This window comes from Plectropomus leopardus, chromosome 22 (genome assembly GCF_026936395.1).
Source record: "Plectropomus leopardus strain MGB_pleo_1.0 chromosome 22, ASM2693639v1, whole genome shotgun sequence".
NCBI lineage: Eukaryota > Metazoa > Chordata > Actinopteri > Perciformes > Serranidae > Plectropomus > Plectropomus leopardus.
The window spans coordinates 2558665-2584788 of NC_142197.1; the positions used below are offsets into that span (position 1 = coordinate 2558665).

The 26124-nt window shown below is 39.8% G+C and overlaps 1 protein-coding gene across 23 annotated transcripts in view; it reads left to right on the forward strand.

The window, feature by feature from the left end:
• celf2 (cugbp, Elav-like family member 2) overlaps nt 1–25460 on the forward strand; it is a 282005-nt gene extending 256545 nt beyond the window's left edge. For 6 of the 23 annotated variants that reach the window (XM_088072822.1, XM_088072819.1, XM_088072830.1 and 3 more), the window contains 5 exons: nt 5160–5288; nt 9541–9738; nt 11258–11401; nt 15203–15375; nt 19177–25460. In XM_088072822.1, the coding sequence (XP_087928948.1) occupies nt 5160–5288; nt 9541–9738; nt 11258–11401; nt 15203–15330 (599 nt within the window). In that variant the 3' untranslated portion in view covers nt 15331–15375; nt 19177–25460. The remainder of the gene's footprint in view (nt 1–5159; nt 5289–9540; nt 9739–11257; nt 11402–15202; nt 15376–19176) is intronic. The other 17 variants (XM_088072821.1, XM_088072832.1, XM_088072827.1 and 14 more) reach the window with 5 other exon arrangements.
• Nucleotides 25461–26124: the final 664 nt, after the last annotated feature.

Below are 26124 nucleotides of genomic sequence, written 5' to 3' on the forward strand. Positions count from 1 at the left end.
AAGGGCCCCTGGGCACCGATATGCAAAAGGCCCCACCACCTCTCCCACACAGTTGTTGTTGTTTGGCCTTTTTTTTGGTTTTATGTCTTTTTGTAGTCGTTTTGGGTTTTTTTTTTAGGTCATGTTGTGTCTCTTTGAGGCATTTTTGTGTTGTTGTTTTGGTCATTAGGGGTGTGATTTTGTCCATTTTTGTGTATATTTAAATGTTTAATTTCTTTTTGTAGTCGTCTTGTGTCGCTTCTGGTCGTTTTATGCGTCTTTGGGGCATTTTGTGTCTCTTTGTAATCATTTTCTGTGTGTATATTTAGATGTTTTAGTCTGTAGTCATTTTGTGTCTCTGAGGTCATTTTTTGGCGCTTCTGTTCATTTTATGTGTCTTTTGGGCGTTTGGGGTCTTTTTTCTGCCGATGGTCTCTTTGATGTCATTTTATGTGTCTTTTGGGTGATGTGTCATTTTTTTGTGTCTATTTGAAGTCCTTTTTTGTTGCTTTTGGTCATTTTGTGTCCTTCTTTGTTCATTTTGTGTACCTTTAGTCTCTCTTGATGGTTTTGGCCACTTTGAAGTAATTTTGTGCATTTTTGGTTGATTTATGTCTCTTTTTAGTCATTTTCCGTCTCTTTGGGTTAATATTGTGTCTATTTTGGTAGTTTTGTGTGTCTTTGTAGTCATTTGTATCTCTTTGAGGTTGTTTTGTATCTTTTAGAGATCATTTTGTGTCAGTGTTTTGCAGCTTTGTATCATTTTTGGTCATTTTGTTGTTTTTTTGGGGTTTTTTTTTTGTCATTTTTTGAGTCTTTGAAGTGTTTTTGTGTCTTTTTTAATCGTTTTATGTCTCGTGGCTGTTTATTTCCTTGTAGTTATCATTTTGAGTGTCTCCATAATCGATAGAGGTCACAGATTACGGGGGGGGGCCTCTGATACTTTGGGCCCCGGGGCCCCTGGCCCTTTAGGCCCGCTCAGTAATCCATCCATGTTTGCACCTTTATGTTTTGGTGTTTTGTGTCTACTCGTGACTCGGGGGGTTAAAACTTGCAGGTTGATGTGTGAACTCGGCTCAGGTTAAATATGGCCACCTTCAGCTTCTCTCCTTTTTTCCTCCTCCTCCTCCTCCCCCTCCTCCTCCTCCTCCTCCTCCTCCTCTCCTTGTGTTCCTCCTCGTTGCCCTCGTCTTTTGCTGCTGCCCTCCTTTTGACAAGCTCCCTGTTTCTGCTCCATCATTCTCCCCTTTCATGTCGGCTCGGCCTCGCTCCAGCAGCCGTGGTTTTGCTGTCTCTTTTGGAGCGCGCTCCCAACAGAGCATGAATATGAAAAGCCCCCCCCTTCATCGCTCACCCCTCATCTTCCCCTCTTCTTCCTCCCCGCGCCGCTTCCATCCCACTTCCTGCCTCCACCGAGCCGGTTTGGCGTGAATGTCCGCTCCCGTCTTCCTCTCCTCTCTCGCTCTCTCCATGCTCCTCTTTTATTGCAGCTTCTCTTTCTGACTGAATGAAAGTCGGTCCAACCTTGAATCGTACGCGCTCAGGAGCCGCTCAGTGTGAGCGAGCGGCGCTGTACGCTGCATGTGTCAATGATATCCAAAAACGTCACGCCCGTTTGATAAATATAGACAATTCTGCATGGAGACAGGCCGGCACGCATTTGTTGTTTTTGCACCGACGTTCGCTCCATTTCTTAGCGGCACTCCTGCTTTTGCTTTGATGAGATCAAGGATGAACCAACAGATTCAAATCTTCTCTGTCTGAAAAAAAAACGGAGCAAGGTTGCGAGCTTTGTGCACCATAATTCCCGCCATCTCACCCACCGACGCAGCAGCTCATGTATGGCACACATTTCACATCAGTGTGCGTCCAGGTGTATGTGTGCGTGAGTTTGTGTCCACTGTGTTGAACTATGTGTGTGTGTGTGTGTGTTTGTGTGTGTGTGTGTGTGTGTTTTGGTGTCTGTGACGTCGTGATTTAAACTCAGCTGTTCTTGAGGAAAAGTCTGTGAATAATACAAAAGAACTAGAACTAGAAACTAGAAAAACGTGCGATCTTGTCAGCAGAAAGAGTCTCCTCAGTGTGCTGCTGCCTTTCTGTACGTGTGTGTGCTTTTTTTTGGATGGTCCTTCTGTTTTTTGTTTTTTTTTCAATGCAATGCAGCAATTCACCAACTCACCTGCTTCTGTGAAAATCTGAAAAACAAACCACACAGCTGTCTTCTTTTAAAGCAGGGATACTCAACAGGCTTTACCTGGGGGCCACTTTTACAAAATGACAAGAGGCCAGGGGCCATTCGCAGCTGCCCCATACATGTGTCTAGGATTTTAGGACATCTTAAGAATATTGTACGTTTCTCGGTCGGGGGTGTGGGGGATCCTCCACTGGCACTTTTTTGATCAACAAGCTTTACGTTGATGCTGTTTTATGCACTCTGACACCTAATAGATACTAAAAGTACAAAAACAATTCCCTGAGTGAATCACTTTATCAGGGGCCAAATCTGGCACCCTGTTGGGCCAGATTTGGCCCACGGGCCGTAAGTTGAGTATCACTGTTTTAATTATAGATGTGTTTTCATCATGAAGTTTTGTACATGCGGTTTAGAAACATAGGTTCAAGGTGCCGCCGTTTTAGCTTAATTAAAGGTGATATGTGTAATAATTTTAAACGTTTTTAAACTCAGCTGAGACATTTTATCAACAGAGTGAGATCACTGCGGAGACAGCTGCTCGCCGCGAGGTCACATTTCCCTTGAACTCGTGTCGTTTTCTGTGTTCACACTGGCTCTGTTTGAATGATGAGCACATTGTGAAGTGATTTCTCCCGTGGCCCTCCAACATTCATCATCAGAAGGCTTTAACTCTGCCTCCACTGCAAGAACACAATGCCCGAATCCTGCAAATCTCTCCTAAGAAATCGGACCAATCTCGGAAACTGAAAAGCGCTGCACAACCTCTGCCAAGGCTGCACCTCACGTCTGCATTGTTGCATTTGAATAATGAAGTGTTAGGTTTTTAATCTGCACCTGCATTTAACAAACACCAGAAGATACTGTTGGCATTGTACGATTCTGCAGCCCACAGATGTGTCACGTCTGTAAGTTATTCTGGACATGTTGAAACATTATCATATGGTCAGTTTTCGGCACAAAAAGCACTTGGTTATGGTTAGAAAAAGATTACTTTTTAGTTCAAAATACCTAGTTTTGGCGGCACAATACCAGCTGGAAACACAGTCATGTCAAAACTGACTGCTTCTCGTGCTGCCATCCTGGTAGGAAATGCTGATGTCTAAGTGAAAAACTTAAAACAAAACCGCTGTTCGTACAGCTCTTTTGGCAGAAAATGCGTTAAGAGTTGGTAAATACTGACCATTTCTTGATGTCTTTTTTATATCCAGGCAAAAAAAGCAGAGACATTTTGGTAAAATGAACTGCTTCCCGTGCTACTGTACCAGCAGGAAATGCAGCGATGTGCCAGTAAAAAACACCACTTTCCACATCACTCTCCTGGCAGAAAATGCAGCAATGTGTTGGTTAAAAAAAAAAAATCTGGCACTATCCCTGCTGGAAAAACAGCAGCGTGCTTAAAAAGCAGCTGGAAAGACAGCGATTAATCGCTTAACCTTTTGAAATCTGAGTAAATTAGCATGATTTTATAAAAACATTTCACCTGAAAATAAGCACAAAAGAACAAAAAAAAATTATATTAAATGACATGGCACATTTTTTTTCTATAAAATAATTTTAAATTAAATATATAGAAACCTTTTACTTATTTCGTCTTTAATTTCCGCAGCACAGGAAAACCGATGTCGATCCACGTTTCAAAGGGTTAAAAAACAGATCAGTTCTTTTGTTTGTTTGTATTGAGCAGTGATCTGCTGCCCTCCTCCTCTTCCTCCTCCTCCTCCTCCTCCCCTTCATTCTCCTCCTCTTCCTCCTCCTCTTCCTCTTCCTCCTCCTCCCCTTCATTCTCCTCCTCCCCCTCCTCCTCCCCTTACTTCTCCTCCTCTTCCTCCTCCTCCTCCTCCTCCTCCTCCTCCTCCTCCTCCTCCTACCCTTCATTCTCCTCCTCCTCCTCCTCCTCCCCTTCCTTCTCCTCCTCTTCCTCCTCCTCTTCCTCTTCCTCCTCCTCCCCTTCATTCTCCTCCTCCCCCTCCTCCTCCCCTTCCTTCTCCTCCTCTTCCTCCTCCTCCTCCTCCTCCTCCTCCTCCTCCCCTTCATTCTCCTCCTCCCCCTCTTCCTCCTCCTCCTCCTCCTCCTCCCCTTCATTCTCCTCCTCCTCCTCCTCCCTCTGACAGAGTCAGTGTGCATATTTATGGTTAATAGAAACCTGCAATGGCAACGTTTTCTTCTGTTAATTTTAGTTTGAGGAATGAGGCAGTTTGGTGTTTGATATCAGGATTTCCAGAAAAAGTCGTGTCAGACTGTTGACCGCTGATTTATGGATATTAAACTTCCTAAATACCATCAAAGCACTCGTCTCCTAAAGTTAGTTTCACTGTCACGGTGAAGCTTTCAACAATTTGGGAACTATTAATGGAATCAAATCCAAAATTACGGCTTTTTTTGGAGTAAGTGAACATAATTTGGCCCGAATGTGGTCGATATTGGACTCAACTTGAAGGAGGCGTGCTGAAAAGGAGAGTTTTCCAAAATAAACGTTGGAAAATCTGTTCGGGCTGAAACGGCTGCAGACTTTATTGAATCATCTTCAAAAGAGAGAAAAGTTTTCTTGTCGCAGTTTGATCTAAAAGTTTAAAAGTGGTGCTGCGGTCTCCACAGACAATAATAATAATAAACGCCGATGTTTATGAAAATGTAAATCCAGCGTCCTGCTAACAGAGCAGTGAAAAGAAAACCTCCTCCTCTGAGGTGCAGAGGCAGCCGGTCTTCTCAGCAGTGGTTTCACTCGTTCTCACATTCGAAACGAGGCAAAGTCGTTCTCGTAGCTTCCTCCGGATAAACTCTCTGCGTTTTTAATCTGTTTTAGCAGAAAAGCCTTCACCTCTAACCGAGGAACCTTGCTGAAGCTTGTATAACACATGTGCTTCTTTGTCTCCTGCTCTCCCTCTTCACCTCCGTCCTCATCCCTCCTCTCTCTCTCTTCTTCACTCTCCTCATCCTCCCTCCTCCTCCTCTCCTCCCTCCCCTTCCTCCTCTTGTCTTCCCGCAGCGGCGGGCACCACAGCCAGCTCCAACGCCGGCGCCATGAACTCTCTGACCTCTCTGGGCACCCTGCAGGGCCTGGCAGGCGCAACTGTGGGCCTGAACAACATTAATGCACTAGCAGGTAGCGTCAACAGTGAGTATTCACCCTGCCATCAGCCACTCCACCCTCACCCACACCTCCGCTTCTGACCATCGGCGCCCGACGGCCTCATCGCCGCCACGAGCTGTGAGCCGATGCAGAGAGACGCAGCGTCACAGCGTCACATTAGAGATTTTGGAGGCAAATGCATTTGATTTTCTTTGTAAATTTAGAAAAAAAAACAAAAGAAAAGGAAAATATTTGTAATGAAATCACAGCAAAACCACTTGGATTTTTTTTTTTAAATCTTGCAGAATTTGTTCTAAAATACAAGAAAACATCATTTATTTTATATTCAAGCCTTTGAAACCTGGATCACGCCTTTCACAGGTATTTAAACCTTTGGACCTTGAGTAAACTGGTTTGATTTTTTCTTTTTCTTCTTCAAAAAATGTGAAAAAATGGCAATGAGCAGATGCAATAAAACTAAAGAAAAATGGCCAGGAAAATTAATGATTATACATTATTATATAGTTATTTTTTAAATTATTTTTAAAATAATATAATTATTCTAAGCACTTTTATTAGGTAATTTCCTTATTTCTGTTTACTGTTTTTTTATATTTGTTTTTTGTACTATTTAGTCATTTCTTGCAGGTTTTTTTTATTAGTTGCTCATTGCTTTCTTGCCATGTTTTTTTTTTTTAAATAAAGCCAGTTTGCTCAAAGGCTGACTCAATACAAAAACACATGCAGTTGTCCAGCTCTAATGTCACCGGCTGCACAAGATGCATCAAATCCACATGAAAATAATTTATCATTTAAGTACAAAGTTTAGGATTAGCTTTTTAATTTGATCATGTGTTGATTTTTGTAGATTTAAAATAATTGCAGATGATAAAATTGTCCCAGTATTTTCCAAAAATGAAATATTTAATAGAAAGATTGAAGAGAGAATAATAAATCAGAAAAAAGGTAATAGATTACATGGAATGAAGTATTTTTACTGCACATTATGTTTGAAGACACACAAACAGTGAGTTTCCTCCGCCGTCTCTCTGCGTCTCAGTTTCACTCGACAGTAAATTGTTTTCACTCTCACTGCCGGCTGCCTCACCGAGTCACCCGGGCCGCAGATATTTCACTCATCCATCCCTCCATCTCTCCATCTCTCCATCTCTCCATCCCTCCATCCCTCCATCCCTCCATCTCTCCATCTCTCCATCCCTCCATCCGCTTCCTGGTTGTGTCCGGGGTTGTGCTTGCTGTAAGAGTGCTGGCGTGCCGTCCCTCTCTCTCTCACTCTGTCTCTGTCCCTCTCTCTGTGTCTCTCTGTCTCTCTCTCTCTCTGTCTCTGTCTCTCTGTTTCTCTCTCTGTCTCTGTCTCTCTCTGTGTCTCTCTGTCTCTCTCTCTCACTCTCTGTCTCTCTGTCTCTCTCTCTCTTTCTTTCTCTGTTTCTGTCTCTGTCTGTCTCTCTCTTTCTCCCTCTCTCTCTCTCTCTCTCTGTGTCTCTCTCTCTGTCTCTCTCTCTCTCTGTCTCTCTCTGTCTCTCTCTCTCTGTCTCTGTCTCTGTCTCTCTCTCTCTCTCTGTCTGTCTCTTTGTCTCTTTGTCTCTGTCTCTCTCTCTCTCTCTGTGTCTCTGTCCCTTTCTGTCTCTCTGTCTCTCTCTGTCTCTTTGTCTCTCTCTGTCTCTTTGTCTCTCTGTCTCTTTGTCCCTTTCTGTCTCTCTGTCTCTTTGTCTCTCTCTGTCTCTCTCTGTCTCTTTGTCTCTCTCTGTCTCTCTCTGTCTCTCTCTGTCTCTTTGTCTCTCTCTGTCTCTCTCTGTCTCTTTGTCTCTCTCTGTCTCTCTGTCTCCCTGTCTCTCTCTGTCTCTTTGTCTCTCTGTCTCTCTATCTCTTTGTCCCTCTCTGTCTCTCTGTCTTAGCGGTTTCACATCATGTTGTTTTGTTGTTGTCTTTTCTGTCTTTGTTGGATATTTTTGGTCGTAATTCAAATTAAAATTCCAAATACAAAACTAAAGGAGATAAAATTTTGGGAAAAAATGTAATTATCCGCACTGCTGGGAATAATCAGGCCATAACTAAACTTAAAAAGAAAAAATAATAATTTCAAATGTGAAAAGATTATTTGACAGTGTAAAGTGACAATAAAAAAGTAAAAATGGAAAAGCTTAAATGCTCAAACTGAAATCTTAAATTGTAAAGATTTTTTTAATGTCTGTCGACTCGCTTTGAGGCTAAAGTTTGTATTTTTGGGGAGGAATGAAACAGACAGTTTTATGTCATAGTTTTCACTCAAAATATTCAAATTCAACAATTTTCCTTTAAGCAAGTAAAAAATGTAACAAATTAATAATAAAGTGGCATAATCATCAAATCATCAAAAATGAAGTCGTGTTATGGCAGGAATTTTCCCCAAAACTGGATCCAAAATACAAATTGTGACCCATTTGTTTCAAAAATTACAAAATGTGTCGTGTAATTTTAAATATACATTTGACACGTTTTCTCGCCCCCCAAAAATACCATACATAGCAATTTATATTCCAAAAGTAGCAATTTTTGATAAATGTTGTTTCCCTTGCAAAAGGTACCAAACATGGGCATTCCCAAGCCCAGAATGATTTTTTTAAACATTTCAGTGCACACAAATACAAACTATTCAGACAAAAGTAAAGATTTTCATGCCAAAATAAAACAATTTACCAGTTTTCTTCTGAAGATGGATCGAGTAGGAGGATTTGTGCACACTAGTGTTCATGTTATGATAAAAGGCGTTTGCAGGGGAGGATTTCCTGGATGTATTCTTTGATCCAGAGCAGATAGACGTTTCTTTACACGTGTGAGTTTTATCGGTGTGGTCCTACGGCGGCTGGCGAGCTGCGAGCTGCGCGCTGCGAGCTGCGAGCTGCGTGTCCTGCCTTTGACCTCTGCGGAGACGGAGCTGGGATCTTAATCAGAGCTGTTATTACAGCAGAGATCCTGTACCAGCGGCCTCCTCCACCACATTATTCTCCTCTGACCTTTCGCTCCGCGGCTGCAGTAGCTGTATCCGCTGTGTAGATCATACACGCGTCTACTCGAGCACACACAGGTACAGAAACACACACGCACACACACACACACACACACACACACACAGAGCTCGTCCTTTCAAACAGAACGGGTCGCTTTCGTTTTGCATCCCATTTTGTCCCGGCGACTCTCTCCGCGTCGCGCCCCCTCCTCATCCATCCATCCGGCCCCTCCTCCTCCTCCTCCACCAACAGCCCTCATTTAAACACATCTAGGCCTTAATTGAATTGCAAAGGTCACCGGTGCAATTATTCCTGAATAAATGAGTGACCTATAATCCGGAGCTCTGCGGTGATAATTTATTTCACTGTGTCTGACGGCGAGGCGACAGGACGCCGAGCCAATGTCAGACCCCCTCAGACAAGTTGCCCTCCGCCGCGATATTAAGCCGTTACAAGCAGCTAATGAGTGTTACTGCTGTGTTCCTTCACTTTTTAAACCAGACTCTCTCTCTCTCTCACACACACACACACACACACGCCGCCCGTGCTCCACATGCCCGTCTGCACCCAGAAAGTGAGACGTCGTGCGCCGGAAAAGCACATCAGAAGTCACAGCTCGCCGTAGATTACAGCAGCCGATTCTTATATTTCTGTATTTCACAACTCAAAGCAGATCAATATATTTTATCCCATAATGCAAACGTATAGCATCTTTTCCTTAAACCCTCTCCGCTTGGTTTTGTTGAAAAATGAAAAAGTATTGAGTTAGGGCACAAATGCTTCTTTTTTTCACCAAAAGGGGGCCAACAGTGTAAATGTGGCCCCTGCAGTCCAGCTCCGCCCCTGCTCGCAGGTCACTTCGTGTTGTCATGTCCTCACTCTGGTGTTTTCCATCACGTCTCAGTGTTTTGTGGACATGAGCGTGTCTTTGTGTGTCTTTGTGTGTCTTTGTGCGCGTGCATGTGCGTGCTTCTGATCTGGAGTACACGTGTGTGCAGCTCTGGCTGTCATCAGCTACGCCCATACGCTACTTTACTGTACTTAAAGTAATACTCTGTGTGTCCTGTATTTGCTGTTGTGTTTTGTGCGTCGACACAGTATCAGTGTGTTTTTTGTGTGCGTAAACATCAGTGTGTGTGTGTGTGTGTGTGTGTGTGTGGTGTTTGGTAACAGTTGTGTGAGTTTTTCTGTGTGTGTGTTTGTGTGTGTGTGGTAAAAACACAACCTTCAATGGGAGCGCTAATGAGTAAGTGCACTCTTCTTTCTTTATTGTTGGGTTTTATGTAAAGTTGCTCAAATGCTCTCAGGTATGGCGGCTCTAAACGGAGGCCTGGGCGGCGCAGGGCTTACCAACGGGACGGCGGGCACCATGGACGCGCTGACGCAGGCTTACTCAGGGATCCAGCAGTACGCCGCCGCAGCGCTGCCCACCCTCTACAGCCAGTCCCTGCTGCAGCAGCAAGGGGCCGCCGGCAGCCAGAAAGAGGGTCAGTAGCCCGGGGCCGTCTGAGTGCACATCACTGCGGCTCGGTGGGAGTCAGACTTCAGAGCTTTTACGGCAGGAGGTTTTATTCTGTAGAGACAACGTGAGACATTTCACCAGCTAAGAGCTTCAGTGACCGTAGTCGAGATAAAACGTCACAAATTAAGCCCTAAAGTCAAGTGCATCCCACAGACAGACAGTGTTACAGTGATGATGTGTGCATGAAATATGTAAACAAACCTTTTTAGAGAGAGCGAGACTCGAACTAACCTAGATTTTTTTCTTTTTTTTCAATGCACCAAAAGTTTTCTGCTGCAAAAAGAAAATTTTTGTTGATTTTTATGCTACAAACACATTTGACCATTTTCTTTACTAAAAATATTTAAATGTCTTTAAAAAATTGGAAATTGTGAGGAAAAAAATTACAGATTAACTTTTGAATAAGTAAAAAAAAATATAGGGCTGCTTTTGCTGAGATTTGTGGCATTTGCGTATTTATCTTATCTTAACCTATTTTTTTTTAATATTTTCAATTTTTCATGGAAATAGTGAGCTATAAATGTCTGATACACATTAAATAAGTATAATTTAAATTTAATTTTATTAAAATGTGGACCAAAGTAACTTTATGCCATTTTCAGCTATAAAATCACACATTTAACCCACAAAAATTAGGAATTCACAGTTATCTCAGTCTTATTTTGAAGTGACCTAATATTAATTTTGTAGCACAAAATATTAAATTTACAGTATATATGTTTAGGTGAAAGATATTAGGTGTTTTTATTAGGATTTTATATGTAATTTAGTTATAATATGGAAGAGAAAATTGAGATGCTGATCAGTCTCCGTATCAGCGCTGCTGCAAAGTGCTACCTCCACACAGAACCTGAAGCGAAATGTTCCCCGAAGCTTTTAACAACAGCGTTGAATACAAAGCAGATGATGAAATGTCTCGTAAAACAAATGGAGCCGTGTTTGTTTGTCCACTACTCATCTCTGCTGCCGACAAAGACACATTTGTAAAGATGCTTTTCTTCCTTTGACAGTCCGTCCTGGAGTTCAAAACCCTCCGCGGAGACAAAGACGTGACAGATATGTGGCTCCCTCCCGGCTTCGTTTAGCAGCGGAGAGCATTTTTAATGATTCGGAGATCTATTGGGATTAGGATGTGTGATAGAAGGACGGGGGGAGGCGACCTTTGACCCCTCTTAAGAGAGACGGCATGCTGCTGAAAGAATGAATGAATCAAAAGCAGAAAAAAGCCGCTTTTGTCAGTGAAAATATTGTTATTAAATGAAAACCAGAAGCACTCATCTTTGTTTAACGTTAAATACAATCACAGAAATGTTGTTTAAAAGCAATAACAAACTCAAGGTCGTGCGATATTGTGCTAAGCGGTGTGCTTTGGCTCCGTTCCTATGACGACAGCACAGCGGTTTGCCACAATGCAAACGCTCCCTCCTTTGCAGGAATGAAAAAGCCGCCGTGACCTCACACCCGCTCTGCATCTCGCCCGCCAGGTCCCGAAGGCGCCAACCTGTTCATCTACCACCTGCCCCAGGAGTTCGGAGACCAGGACATACTGCAGATGTTCATGCCTTTCGGAAACGTGGTCTCTGCCAAAGTCTTCATCGACAAACAGACAAACCTTAGCAAGTGCTTCGGTGAGGCGGCAGTGTGTGTGTGTGTGTGTGTGTGTGTGTGTGTGTGTGTGTGTGTGTGTGTGTGTGTGTGTGTGTGTGTGTGTGTGTGTGTGTGTGCGTGTGCGCGCGTGTGTGTGCGTGTTACACGCCTGCAGTTATCTTTCCTTTTTCTTTACTCGCTGTGACCCAGTTCAGGCTGATTTATATGCTGTAGGATTCAGCAACATTTCACCAACATTTTATTTCAATTAAAATCCAAATGCAGCTGACGTAACTGACTAAACTCTATATCATCTCCAAAGTTAGGACGAAAATCCAGAAAACAGGAAAATTCAGTAAAATCGTTATGTTATTGATGTCTACGGAGGCCAAGAACGGCCGAGCTTGCAAGTACTTTTTTAATTATCTCAAGATCACAAGTTAATTATTACAACTACAGCATAAAAAAATAACCACAGGCAAAGGCGTTTTTGGCCTCCATATATGACGACTCAAAGTCAAATTTCTAGTGAACATTTACCCTCAAGTATATTTTTCAGTGTGGTCATCTCAAAATCATGAATTTATTACAACTTTCTTCCTGGAAATTTACTAGTTTAATCATGTAATGTCAAAGCTTTGTTTTATAAATTCATGAATTTAATGTCGTGACTTTTTTCTCATAAATCTACTACTTTATTCCAAATATAATAACATTTTTCCTGTAAATTTACGTAATTGATAATGTAATACAACTTTTTTTCTTATACATTTACAAATTTAATCTTGTAATATTATGACTTTATTCTTAAAATCTCAGATTTTTTTAACATAACCCTCCTTCGAACTCGGCCACATTTATGAAAGCTGTTAAAATGGGACAGGCCTCGTTGTCCACAAACTGGGACAACAAAGGACTAAACTTCTACCTGATTTTATTTTTATTTAAAAGCTCCAAATCCAGAGTGAAATGCATTGAAGTGTACTGTAGACTTTGGTGTGCCGAGCATTTGTCCATGTTGACAACAAAACCTAAATATAATGCATCTGCACTCCTCTTGTAACAACTCAGGGAAACAGAAATAAATCAAGCATGGCTCCGGGAAGCAGCAGCACACAAACGAACAGCAGAGTCAAAAAAAATGGATGGTGAGGATGGATGTGAGACAAGCGAGACGAGGAGTTTACTGTCAGTTTTGGAGGTTGCAGACATTACGAGAGCAAGTGAAGTGTGCACAGAGATGACTTTGTGAGAGACAGCGAAAACATAAAACACAACACAGCTTCACTCTGTCTGCTCCAAAACCTTTATTTTGACATTTTGACCAGCAGTGACCTTTGGCAAATTGTTGGTCAAAACGTTAGTTTTAGGGCCGTTTTATTGTATTTTTGCTGTATATTTTTTCAGCATTCAGAGTATTTATGTCAGGATTTTGCTCATTTTTCATGCTTTACATTGAAAGTGTCACATCCCCTTATTTGCTTTACTATTACTGTGTATATATATAACATTTTACTCAGCCTTATTCTTTCATTATTTTCTAGATGCAACAACCCAGCTCCCCTTTGGGAGTCATTAAATTTTAATCTTTTCTTATCGTGTGCCAGGGGTGTATTTAAATTTAGATGTAAACCAGATAAATCACATCTTGAGACTCAGAAACATGGCCGGGGTGCCTCTCGTAGTATTTAAACATCGGTTTATTATTACACATTAATTTTGAGATGAGTGTAGATAAATAAACCAGAGCCATCGTGCAGGTGCTTTAGTTTCTGCCTGTATTTTATATTTAGTGAGTTAAGTTTGGAAGGAAATCTGCTGCATTACGGCACAAAACAAAGAGAAAAGGCATGAGAACATTTCATTAACAGAGCTTAAAGTTGTTTTGGGAAACTTTTTAGCTTTAAGAGATATTAAAATTACAACTGACGAGATAAAAAATTACATTTATTTCTGACCTCATTTACCTTAGGCCTATTAGCATTAGCATACACGACAGACTCTGGTGAAAACAGCCTGTTTGCTAGCTATATTAGCTAATAGGTTAGCAAAGTAAGCTGTCACAGGCTAGCTCTATTAGCCAGCTTGCTAGCTTTATTAGCCAACAGGTTAGCAAACCCACTGTTGTCACGGGCTAACAAGGTCAGCCTGCTGGCTAACTATATTAGCCAACAGCTTAGCAAGCAATCTGTCATCACCAGCTAAAAGGGTAGCCTGGCTGCTAGCTATGTTAGCCAACAGGTTAGCATGTAGGGTGTTGTCACAGGCTAACAAGGGCAGCCTGCTGCCTAGCTATATTAGCCAACATGGTAGCGAGCAGGCTGTCCTCACAGGTTAGTGAGGACAGCCTTCCTGCTAACTGTATTAGCCAACAGATTAGCAAGAAGACCGTTGTCACAGGCTAGCTCTATTAGCCAGCATGCTAGCTTTATTAGTCAACAGGTTAGCAAGAAGCCTGTCCTTATAGGCTAGCAAGGGTGGCCTTCTTGCTAATTATATTAGCCAATATCAAGGGCAGCCTGCTGGCTAAATGCCAACAGGTTAGCAAGCAGGCCATATTAGCTAACTTACAAGCAGCTTTTAAAATTTCCACTGTAACGCTAGATTTACAGTAGATGAATGAAAGTGTAGTTTAAAATAGCTATTTGTTGTGTTTAACATCTTTTTAGCAATTTGCTAACCCGTGAAACCAGATATAATCAGCATATAGCTATTTTTTATCAAGTTAAATTTGTTGTAATATTGCTAATTTGATGGCTTTGTAGATTTGGTCAATTAAGTGGCTCTTTCAGCATATTAGCTTAATAACCGTCTACTATGGCAGGTACACAGCCTAATGCTAACTATTGTAGCTAGCAAGCTTGAAAACGTTACTGTAGCTCGGTCTAGCTGACACTGCGACTTACTAATGAAGCTCTAAAATTACACAAAACAGTCTTTATTAGTTTAACAATAAATTCATGTTTTAAAAATGTTCCCTGTCTAATGCTGGCTGAAAAAAAAGGATGGACCTAGGTTTTAGAGTGCTCCAGGATCGAGTCCTAAAACCTGGAAATCAGTTAGCATTTCTGCCCCATACGTGTTTTTTTTAAATATTAGGATGTCTCTAGGATTTGGGGGAATTTGTCAGATTTTAAGATGTTTTTGTGATTTTAGGATATTTCTAGGATTTTTGGACATTTTTGGTATGCTAGGACATTTCTAGTTTTTTCGGACGTGTCTCAGATTTTAGGACATTTTTAAGATTTTAGCATGTTTCTAGTATATTAACGAAGTTTCTAGGATTTTAAGGACGTTTCTTGGATTTTAGGACGTTTCTTGGATTGTAGGACATTTCTAGGATTTAATGACATTAGGGACTCTGTGGCAAACAAACATTTCTGATATTTATGCGTTTTGTTCAGCAGAATTTCCACAAATTGACCCTATTTTTAGGATTTTTGGTCTAAATGCACCCACCAGAAGTAAAAGGCTAACATTAGGCTATAAACAAAATACACTACGGTTGCGTAACTTAATGTCGGCACTTTAACGAGGCTATAAAACCGCGTTTGGCATGATGACGTTTTGTAGATTTAGCTGCCTTTTTTAAGACACATGAAAGCTTCAAAGGTCAGTTTATTTATGCATTTTTTGTCACAGAGCAAAACGTGCAAGACAGTTCGTGTTATTTCTGACTTCTTACCAAAAATTCGCCCAAAAAGCCCATTAACTTCGAGACAAAGCAACTGGAGGTGCTGAAACTAATTTCCAGGTTTTAGGATGAATTACTGGGGCGATTTATCCCACATTCTTCTCCTCCATCTCCTTCCTTCTTTCACCACCTTTTTTCTCCTCCGCAGGCTTCGTCAGCTACGACAATCCAGTGTCGGCACAGGCAGCCATCCAGGCCATGAACGGCTTCCAGATCGGCATGAAGCGGCTGAAGGTGCAGCTGAAGCGCTCCAAGAACGACAGCAAACCGTACTGATCTTAGCACTAGGGTCTATCTGCTCCCCATGTTAGCACTGCTAGGGTAAGTCCCCCCTCAAAAAGGTGAAAATGAAAAAAAAAACAGCAAACCGAGCCACGACCTCTCTACACAGGGACTGGGGGAGGGGGTGGGTGAAGGGGAGGGAAGGGAGGGATGTGGGAGGGAGGGGGAGACGACCTACAACCACCCTGAGGGAGACACACGCCTTGTTTTTTTTTCTTGTTTTTCTTGCTTTTTTGAAGATTTTTATGTTAGCCTTCAAGTATTATTATTTATTATTTTTTTGACACACATGAACGCTTCCATTACCGCCATTACTTTGTGCAATTTTTTTTTTTTTTTACAATGGAAGGAAGTAGCTATCTTGGGTAGCTTTTTTTAATTGTTTAAAAGTTTTTTTTTAATTTCTCAGTGATTATTTATACATTTTTGAGGACTAGTTACAGCCAGAACCGAGGTACAGAAAAGGAGCCATGATGATTTTTTTATTTTTCTCTCTCTCTCTCTCTCGTTGTGAACCTAACAAAGGGTTCTTTTTTTTTGACGCCGATATGCACATTCGACCTTTGACCTCCGCGGTGTTGGTTGCCGGCCGCCGCTGCTTCTCCGAAAAACCCCTCTATGCCTGCTGGCAACCCGGGAGCAAAGGCTGCAAAACATTAGTGGCCTCTTTACATTATAGTCACAGTTACACTCCACCACCGCAAGAAGAAAAAAAACACACTCCAGCTACGTCTTATTATTTATGTGAAAATAAAGAATTTTTTTATTTCTCAGAAGATGAAAAAAAATAATTAGTAACTACTTTTCTGGGTCAGATCACATTGGTCTTTGTTGTGAAAGGGATATTACAGCGTGTAGAACATTTTCAAAACAACATCCAGAATTTGATGAAGGCTATAATGATAATTCTAATAATAAAAGAGTTTATGGGTTAAGGTGGTTAACTGAGAATACTTGATGTTTGTTGAAAGATTTAAAAAAAAAATTCAAAGTACAGAAAGCCACAGGCCTGTAAATTTTATTTGTAAAAAAAGCAGTTCTATTTTTATACAACATTTTTACTGCCTCAGATGAAAAAAAAAAGGATTTTATTTATTGCCTATCGTTAAGTTATTGGACTCCTATAAAGTATACAGCATCATTAAAGTAGACCCTTGTGGAGAAGTCTCGTGGAATTTTGGGTTCTCCGGTGTTTTTCATGTTTTTTCAGTGCAGAAAACCACGATCACAGCACACTCCGCCGCCATTCGAAACCGCAACCCCCCCTCCGCCCTCCCTGTGTCATCGACTCAGCCACACACTCCTCTGTGCTGTCCATCCGTCCGTCCGTCCATCCATCCATCCATCCACCTCTCCCTCTCCTCACCACTCTCTCCCTCTCTCCATCCGTAGTGGGACTACTTCTTCAAACTGGAAACTCTCGAGCTCATCTTACTTCAAAAAAATCTAGGAAACCGATTTCTTTGATAAGTAAATTTAAGTTTTTATTTTTATTTATTTCACATCAGACATCAGAGTTTACTTAAATTTCCGTTGTATTTACTGAATTTTGTGAAGTTGTTGCAACTCAGAAATGACGAGTGAAATTAACTTGTTCTTTGAAAGTTATAGCAACTTAAGTTTGTGAGTAAAGTTCGTCGGATTTAACCCTTTAACATCAGTTTTCGTGTTCTGCGTTCAGACTCTCACATTTAAACCTCTGAAAACGGATAGATTCGGTTCGGTTTTTTTCAAGAACTTGCAACTTTGCAAGAAATTCTCAAAAAAATAGTAAAAAAAAATGACAAGGAAATTACCTAAAAGTTATCTAGTGGGGATCATTAAATATTATTAAAAAAATTAAAATTTATATATATTTCTCTTAATTATATATTTAGAAACACACTTTTACACATAAAAGAAAAACCCTTTTTTAGCACGTTCTTGAGGTCATTTTGTGTGCTTCTTTTCTGTGTTTTTTTACTTTGTCTTTAATTTTAGGTCGTTTTCTTGTAACATTTTACTAATTTCTTGCTATTTTTTGGGCCAATTCTCGTTAAGTTGCTCGTCGCCTTCTACCATATTTTTGAAAGTAGCCAATGTGCTCAAAGGGTTAACTGAACAGTTTTATGCATTTTGTGTCATGAACAAAATAGAAATGTTTTGCATTTAGACAAGTTTAATGAAATGTTTTATTTATTTTGCAAGTTGGCTGAAGTTTGACTGAGTCCTGTTGAAATCTTAATCGAAGTCAAAGATGTAGTCTGAATATTTCTAGTTTTTAGATTTTTTAAAAAATACTTAAAAGTAGAATTGTTTTGATTATATAACTTAGTTTGTACCCAAAACTCTGGTCTTGTCTTTAGATGCTCAGAATGGCATTTTGTTAAAATGAAAATAATCATACGAACTAAATATTCTCTGTTTTGTATACTTTATTTATCAGACACAATCAGTTTCCTACACTGTAAAATCTGACAAGTTGATCTTACTTAAAATAATCTTTTTTGAAAGTAAAGTAAATGCAACTCTAAATTTTGATTTATGTCTTTATATCTCAGTGTTAAGCTCTGTGGAAATGCAATTATATTTCTTAAATTTTGTGAAGTTGTAACTTTAAAATGACAAGTTCAGTTAAATCAATCTTTCTAAGTTTTAGCAACTTCAATAAACCAAGTAAGTCTGACTTAATTTGATCATGACAAAGAGGATTTAAATATGTTTAAGAAAATAGAAATACGATTGTTTGCAACCAGCCTAATGCAGATATACAGCTTAGTTAAACTTGGTTACTGAAGTTGCCAAAACTTAAAAAGATTGATTTCAAACTTCTTATTTTTAATTTGCAACAACTTCACAAAATTAAGTAAATATAACTTAATTTTTAAGTAGACTTATGTTAAAGTTAACATAAATTAAGATTAATAGTTATCTTTACTAACATTTTTCATTTGTTTTTTGTAAGTAATATCAAATTGTCAGATTTTACAGTGTACCAAGTTAATACAACTGTTAAGTCAGACTAACTTGGTTTGATTAAGTTGCTATCACTTAAAAAGAACAAGTTAATTAATTTATTATTTTTAAGTTGCACAGTAAACTGTTTCCTAAAGTTGCTTAAACTAAGGATTAATTTAATTTAACTTGTGTTTTTTTAAGTTGCAACAACTTCACAAAATTAAGTAAATATGGCAAAATTTTAAGTAAACCTGACAAATAGATATAAAGTTAATATAAAATAGTTACATTTACTCATATTTTCAAGTTAGTTGGTTTCCTAGACTTTTTAAAGTAAGATCAACTTGTCAGATTTCACAGTGCACTTGTGAGATTTCCACCTTTTTTCCTCGCGTTTTTAATTCTTTTTATTTTATTTTTTATTTTTTGTTTGAGTGTTTACGTTTTTTTGTTTGTTCGTAGCCCCCCACCCCACCCACCCGACCCCACCTTCAAATTTAAAAAAAACAAAACAAAGAAACGAAAAGACCCCTCCTCCCTTCTCCCAAAAAAACTATTTTCTCCCAAATGACAGAATCCATCTGGGACGTGATGGATAAAGCTTTGGGTGCTCTCTGTTTTTTGTGTACGTGTGAATGAGTGCCTGTTAGTATAGACCTATAACATTATGTCATTTTGAAACAAAACGAAAAAAACGACAAAATCGAAAGCTAAAAAATTTCAGTGAGTGGTGTTGCTGTTCTGCCGGTTTGCATTGTTGTTGTTTGTTTGTTGTTTGTTGTTGTTGTTGTTGTTGTTGTTTCTCCTGATTTTTGACAACAAAAAAATGCTGTAGTGGTGTGGTGCTCTGGCTCTCTGTGTGTAACTCTCTCCTCTCCCCTGTTTTTTCTTTCCCCCTTTTAGAACAACCCATCTCCATGCCTGTTAGCTCATCGTTTGCCTAGCATGTCTCCGTGGCGTCCAAAAAAAAACTTTATACACAAAAACAAAACAAAAAACACCAAAAAAAAAGTGTCATCGTCCTCCCCCGTCATTGTTTTTTCTGATGTCTTTTCCGAGCTCACCTGATCATAACCTGGTTCTCCTCCTCCTCCTCTTCCTCCTCCGCCGCCTACTGACCTTTTGAACTTTTCAACTTTTTTGGACTTTTTATGATTTTTCTTTCTTTTTGTGTGTTTTATTATGTTTGTTTTTATTTTTTTTTATTTTTATTTTTTTTTGCATGTGACCTCATTTGGATCCGGGAGGGTTTCAGGGAGGGAGGGAGGCGACAAGGATGGGGTGGGTAAGAAAAATTTAAAATCAATGTGAAAAAGATACAAAGCTGCATTCATATGAAAAACTTTCACAAAAACAAAAAAGACTGAGATTTTTATGGATTTTTTTGGAGAAAAAAAAAACAAAACCTGTGGCAAAGTGATTTCCATTCAGTATGTTTTCCTGCATTTTTTTTCTTCTTCTTCTTTATGTTTTTATTTTTCTTTTCTTCTTCATTTAAAGTAAACTTGAAAGTTCACTACGGGAATTGGCGCGTCATCTTGCTTCTGGCGCCGGCGGGAAAAAAAAACCACACACACACGAGCGCGGGCCAGAAGCAGTCCGCGCCAGTTTCTCTGAAAAATAAGACTACTTCCAAACAGTTTTGAATAAAAACTGTCTGATCAATATTAGACTCTCTCAGAGCTCTCCAATGGTTTTTACATTTTTCAGGCAGTGTAAAGTTTTTTGATAAGGCCATTTTAAGTGGCTCTGTTTCTCATTCAAAGTCTATATATAGAACCACTTTTTTCTAGAGTAGTTTAAAGGTAAAAATAAAAAAAGACATTTGCCCTGTTTGGGTGGGAGAAATGCTACCTACTTGTGTCACCTTTTGCTGAACTGACTCACAGATAGACAATCCGTGGTTTAAATGCACATGATGAAATGACCTATATTTTCTACTGTTTAAATGTATAGAGGAAAAAAAAATACTAAGATACCTGTAACCTGCGTTAACGTCGGTGCTTCTCGTGAGTTTAGTTGTGGTTTCATCACAAGTCTAACGGTCTTAAATGTCTCATGTTTTTCAAGAGAAGACTAAAAAATCAGTTTACTTGAACAATAGACAAAGCCTTTCATATTACTATAATACTTTGTTGTTTTTTTTCTTTTTATTTCTTCTTTTGTTTTTTTTTAAGGAGTCCCTATTTGCTAAATTTCTTGTTGGTTAATTAGCTATATAAAATTCCTAAAAATATATATAAATATAAATATATCTATATATATATAATGTCAGCTTGTGAAGCATCAATGTCATTATTATTTTATTTCTCTCGTGGGAAACAATATTTAGATGTGTTTTGTTGTTCAGCAAAATGTCTTATAAAGAAAAAAAGACAAGATCAGTGGAGTTTAGTGCCAAATTCTGAAGGTACATCCTGCCTAGCGCGTCAGTGTATTTCTTGTGAAATTATTTGATAACATGGGTATTTTATTATAAGTGTTTTGTATGGATCCCTCATATTTAAAATATAGATTTAAAAAAGAGTTTGTTAACTTGCTATTCTGTGGTCTTGTTGCCTGAAAAATGTCATGTTTGCTTTTTTTCTTTGTAAAGATGTAAAAGAAAAAAAGGACAAAAAAAAAGTGCCCATGTGTCATATATATATCTATATACACGCACACACGGACACGCACACACACACACACACACATTCTCGTGCAGACCTCACAGTTTACTTTCTTGTTGTGCATGAGAGCCCCTGAGTGTGAACACGCCTCCACAGCAACCCGCTACCGCCCGCCAGCGTGCACACACACACTTTAAAAACACACCAGAATCACGCACTGATATTTTTAGCCATTGTACAGCCGTTTTTACTCATCAAAGCCTTACCACAAATCTTTGCACTCCTCTATTCGCAGACATCAGGCTTCGGCATGTATTGTTTTGATTGTTTTCTCTCGTCCCGCTCTCAAAAAAATTGAGGTGATAGTCATACGCGAAGCCTTATTTCTCCAAAATCCTCTTATCCCTTTTTTTGTTCAAAAACATTTCTGAGTCGGCGCCGTTTGTCTCAGACGGCTGGGATCATTACTTTTGTGTATCACCTCAGACGCTCGCTTTCATGATGTAAGCACAGGGCAAGACTCGCTCGCTCACAAACGAGCCTCGATCTCTTGAGGAAAAAAAAAGCACACGCCGCCGTCAGATAGGAGAGGCGGGACGGTCCGGAGCAAGTTTTTTTATATCTTTTGACGTCTTTTTTTTTTTTAAGTCTCATGTGGTGTAACGGGCCAAAATCATGTTTAGATGCCAAAGTTTGTTATTGACATTCTCATAGTCGAGCCGTTTACATGGCACAGTGTTGTCAGTCTATTCAACTGCCCCCGATACCCCCCCTCCCTGAAAGCCTAGTTTACGGTCTGCAAAAAAATAAATAAAAAAAAAAATTTAAAAAAGGCAGCATTATTTTCTACAGAAGCTCACCAGTCGCCTTAACCAGGGAGCGTCGTACCAGTATTAAACCAGTGAGAAGATGTCGTCCGTCAGTCAGTGATGTGTGCCGAGTCCAGGGTCACTTTTGTCTACAGTTAACCTCCCACCTGTCGGTTTTCCGCCATTTCGGACGGAGCAGAGAGGCCGAAATGGCCGTTTGTCCTCGTTAGACGGCGGAGAGGAGGCGAGCGTTTGAAGGATGCCGTTCTCCGTGTGGTTGTTGTCTCCCAGGCTAACCGGGGTTATTAGAAAGCGGGCTGTGTGCAGAGACGTCTTATTGGAATAGCGACAGGGGAAATAAAGCGCTTGTTGGTTGGAGAGGAAAGGGTCACGTCCGCAGGTCCACACAGGCAAAACAACAGCTGCAGCCGAGATGAAGGCAATACAGCTTTCATTATCCGCTCAAAGACCAAACCCAATACCAAACTTTATGTGATCTCATGGAGGGAGGCCAGCAGACTTTTTTTTCCTGAATGCAGTACACATGAGCAGTGCCACTAAACAGCCCGGCCGCTGTGAGAAAACGATGGCTTTTTACGTTTCTGCAAACTACGGATATGTTACATTTTACAAGTTAATGTTTCTAAAGTGGTGACACGGTACGAGACCAACAAACCCAAAAAAAAGGCAAAAAAACACGTCTTTGCTGTTTTTTCAGCAGCTTTTTGAGACGCCAACGTGAGAGTTGTTTGGCAACCTGTCGCTGTGTTTCCACCGGGGATAGTGCCATGGAAAACGGTTGTTTTTTTTATCAATATCTCGCTGTATTTCCTGCCAGATTGCACAATGAAAAGCAGTTGTTTTCACACCAAGACTTCGCTGGGTTTCGTGTCTGTTTAGTAAATCAAAAAACTGTTGTTTTCTTACCGAGACATCACTGCGTTTCCAGCAGGGATAGTATGAAGAAAAGCGTTGTTTGTTATTGAGACATCATTTTGTCTCCAGCTGGAAAAAGGCAAAGACAAAAAGGTAATTTTTTTTGTAGAGAAATTGTTGCATTTCTAGTCGGGATAGTGCGACAAAGACTGGTTGCTTTTGTCAAAACATTTGATGCATTTCCAGCTGGAATAGTATGAAGAAAAGTGGATGTCATTGTGATTAAAATCTGTTTTTAATTGAAGCGTCACTGCATTTCCTGCAGAGAAGTACAACAACAAGCTGTTGTTTTTTAAACCGAGACCTCGCTGGGTTTCCTGTGTGTTTAGTGCATCAAAAAACTGTTGTATTTTTATCAAGACATTTCTGTGATTTCTGTGGGTACGGTGTGACGACAAAAAAGTGGTTGTGTTTCATTGAGGCTTCACTGCATTTGCAGCAGCAATATTGTGCTAAAACCCGTTTCTTTTTATTGAGAAATTGCTGCATTTCCGGACAGAATAGCATGAAGAAAAGCATGTTTTCCAGCCAGGATATTGCAACCAAAAAGTGGTTGTTTTTTATTGAGACACAGCTGCATTTCCAGCTGGAATAGTACGATGAAAAGCAGCTGTTTTTAATCAAGATGTCACTGCGTTTCCAGCCGGGATAGTGCAACGAAAAGCTGTTTGCTGTTATCGAAAAAGTGTTGGTTTTGATGGAGACAAACCTGCATTTCCAGCTACAGTAGTGTCGTGAAAAGCAGTTGTTTGTCATTTGAGACATCACTGCATTTCCAGCTGGAATATTGTGATGAGAATTGGTTGTTTTTATCAGCAAAATTGCAACATTTCTAGCCAGCAGAGTATGAAGGAAAACAGTTGTTTCCAGCTGCGATAGTGTATGAAAAGCAGTTGATTTTATCGAGAAATCCCTGCATTTCTAGAGATAGATAGTATGACGAAAATCTGCTGTTTTTATCAAGAAACTGCTGTGTTTCCAGCCATGATAGCTGACTGTTTTTTACAAAGACAATGCTGCATTTCCAGCCCGGATAATCTGACATTAAGCAGATGTTCTTATTGAGATATTGTCTAGTTTCCAGCTGTGATAGTGCAACAAAAAGCAGTTGTTTTTTATCAAGACATCACCGCATTTCCAGCCTAAATAGTGAAATAAAAAACGGTTGTTATTGCGAAATTGCTGCGATCCCAGATGGGATTGTGCCGCCAAACACAGGTATTTTTATCCGAAACATGACCAAGTTGTTTTTGTGCCTAAAACCTAATCGCACGTTAAACCGCAGCGATGTTGAAATGTAACTTATCTTTGATTTGCAGAAACGCGTTGACTCGTTGACTCTGGCGGTCGGGTTGCACAAACAGCCATAACTACCTGTATGAAAGCTGGGCGGGAGGCGTCCCAGTCCAATCAGTGTTAACGGACCACTTTTCTGACCAGCGCGTGTGCAGGTTTCACGTCGTAACCGCTGCAGAACCTTTTTGCATCCGAGAATTGCACATTTCACATCTTCACCTCACTCGCGCAATTAACGTTTTTATTAAGTGTGGAGGCTCCATAATCTGTGCTGTCCGAGTCGACTCGCGACTTAACACGGCTACGTGTGTGTGTGTCCCAAAAATCTACGTTGCCAAATCTCACACAGCCTGAGTGCGAAGCATCTCGTCTCTGTTTTAAATGTCGAAGCACAAGAGGGTCGTAGGGGCAGCGTTCCTGTGGAGCGGCTCACCTCAGGGGCTGTCAGCGCCGATGCTCGTTGTAATCTTTCTATCTCGTCACTGTTCACTTCTCTGTTCTCCTTCTTTCTTAATTATCTTAAGTGCTATTTATCAAACAATGAAATCTGAAAGGAAAAAAAAATTGAACTTGTCGTTTCTTTGCATTATGGCTTATGTCAAGTTTTTTGAGGAAAAAATGTTTTGTGTGTTCTCTCTCTCCGTGCCGTAAGATAAAAAAAAGAGCTTGTTGTCTGTAGAAATTATCCAAATTATTATTTTTTATTTTGTTGTTTGTTTCTTTCAAAGAGGTTTTCAGTAGTTATTGTCTTGAGAGAAGCCAAAGTCAATGCATTTCAGTGGATCCTGTAAGCGTGATGTATGTTTGTTTGACAACACTTCGAAAAATCTGTCACTGGATGGGATTTAAAAGTACAAAAAATGCAGGCTTTCCTATTTCTACAACTGATTGTACTTATGCATTTTGTACCAGTGGAATTTTTTATACTGGAGATTAAAGGATACAACAAAAAAATCTTAGAAAAAAAGCTGTCTGGCCTGGTGGTGTGGCCTGACCCTGACTGGTCCCCGAGTATGATTTCTAGCTGGCATCGAGGAAGTTGGCTTTTGATATAAGATTTTCTAGAAGATCTTTGGCTTTATTTCTTTCACTTCTTTTTCCTCACTTGAGTGTTTCTTTCTGCCTTCCTTTCGTTCTTCTATTTTATTTTTTTTTCCCGAAAAACAGAGGGTAGGTGAGCGTCAGATCTTTTTTTTTTCTTTTTGCTTTTTAAATAGTTCTAGCAAGTTTGTCTATACAACAGCGGTAAGTTTCATTTGACTTCTGTATTGTGCCGTCTACACGATAAGACAATTATAGAAAAAGAAGGAATAGAAATATTTAGTCACCTTCAGTGGATTAATGTATTAGTTTAATAAAGAGATCAACTAATTAGAAACTTTTTTGCTTTTAGCTGTTTAGATTTTTCCGGTTTCTCTGTCCTTCTCTGTGAACTAACTGTGTAGCTGAAGCAGTCAGAATTATTTTTGTAAACGTATGTTCTTGTGTGATGCAGTTTTTTGCTTCTGTCTCCTATATTAAACCATTTTTCCTAATACTTGTCTCTCTCTGTGTTGTTATGTTCCAGTGGCTGTCTGATGTTGTACTGTTTCACTTCCTCTCCCTGCCATCCTCTCCTCTTTCTCTCCTTTTTTCTCCTTCCTTTCATACAGTCTCTCTCTCATTTCTATCCCCTCGTCGTCACATTTTTGTTTTTTGTTTTTTTACCACATAGTAAAGTTGACTCCATCCTCAGTGACAACTCACTATGCTGTTCTCACTCAACATAGTAAATATACATCGAAGTGTTTGTATGTATATTACTGTGTAGCCCAAGTTGCCGCGTGACAGTCGAGAAATTCGTTGTTTGTTTGTTTTTTAAAGAAATGGTTAAAAAAAAAAATGTAAGCACGTTAGCTGGGTGCAAACAAGCTGGATGCATTTTTTTTCTTAGCTGAAATAATTCACCATTTTGGGAAATTCATTGGTCTGCTGCTGCAGCAGAGGAGGTTAGATAGAAAACGATGGTTTAACAAAGGTGCGAAAAATGTGGAAATCCACTAATCGCACCAGTTTCCACTTAAACACAATTATTTCACCGTTACATTTTGCTGTTTTAATGCTGGTGTGACCAGACCTTTAACACTTCTAACAGTACAAGAAAATTAGGATTTTTAATCAAATACATTTAAAAAATAATAAAGGAAAAAAGTTTGAAAAAT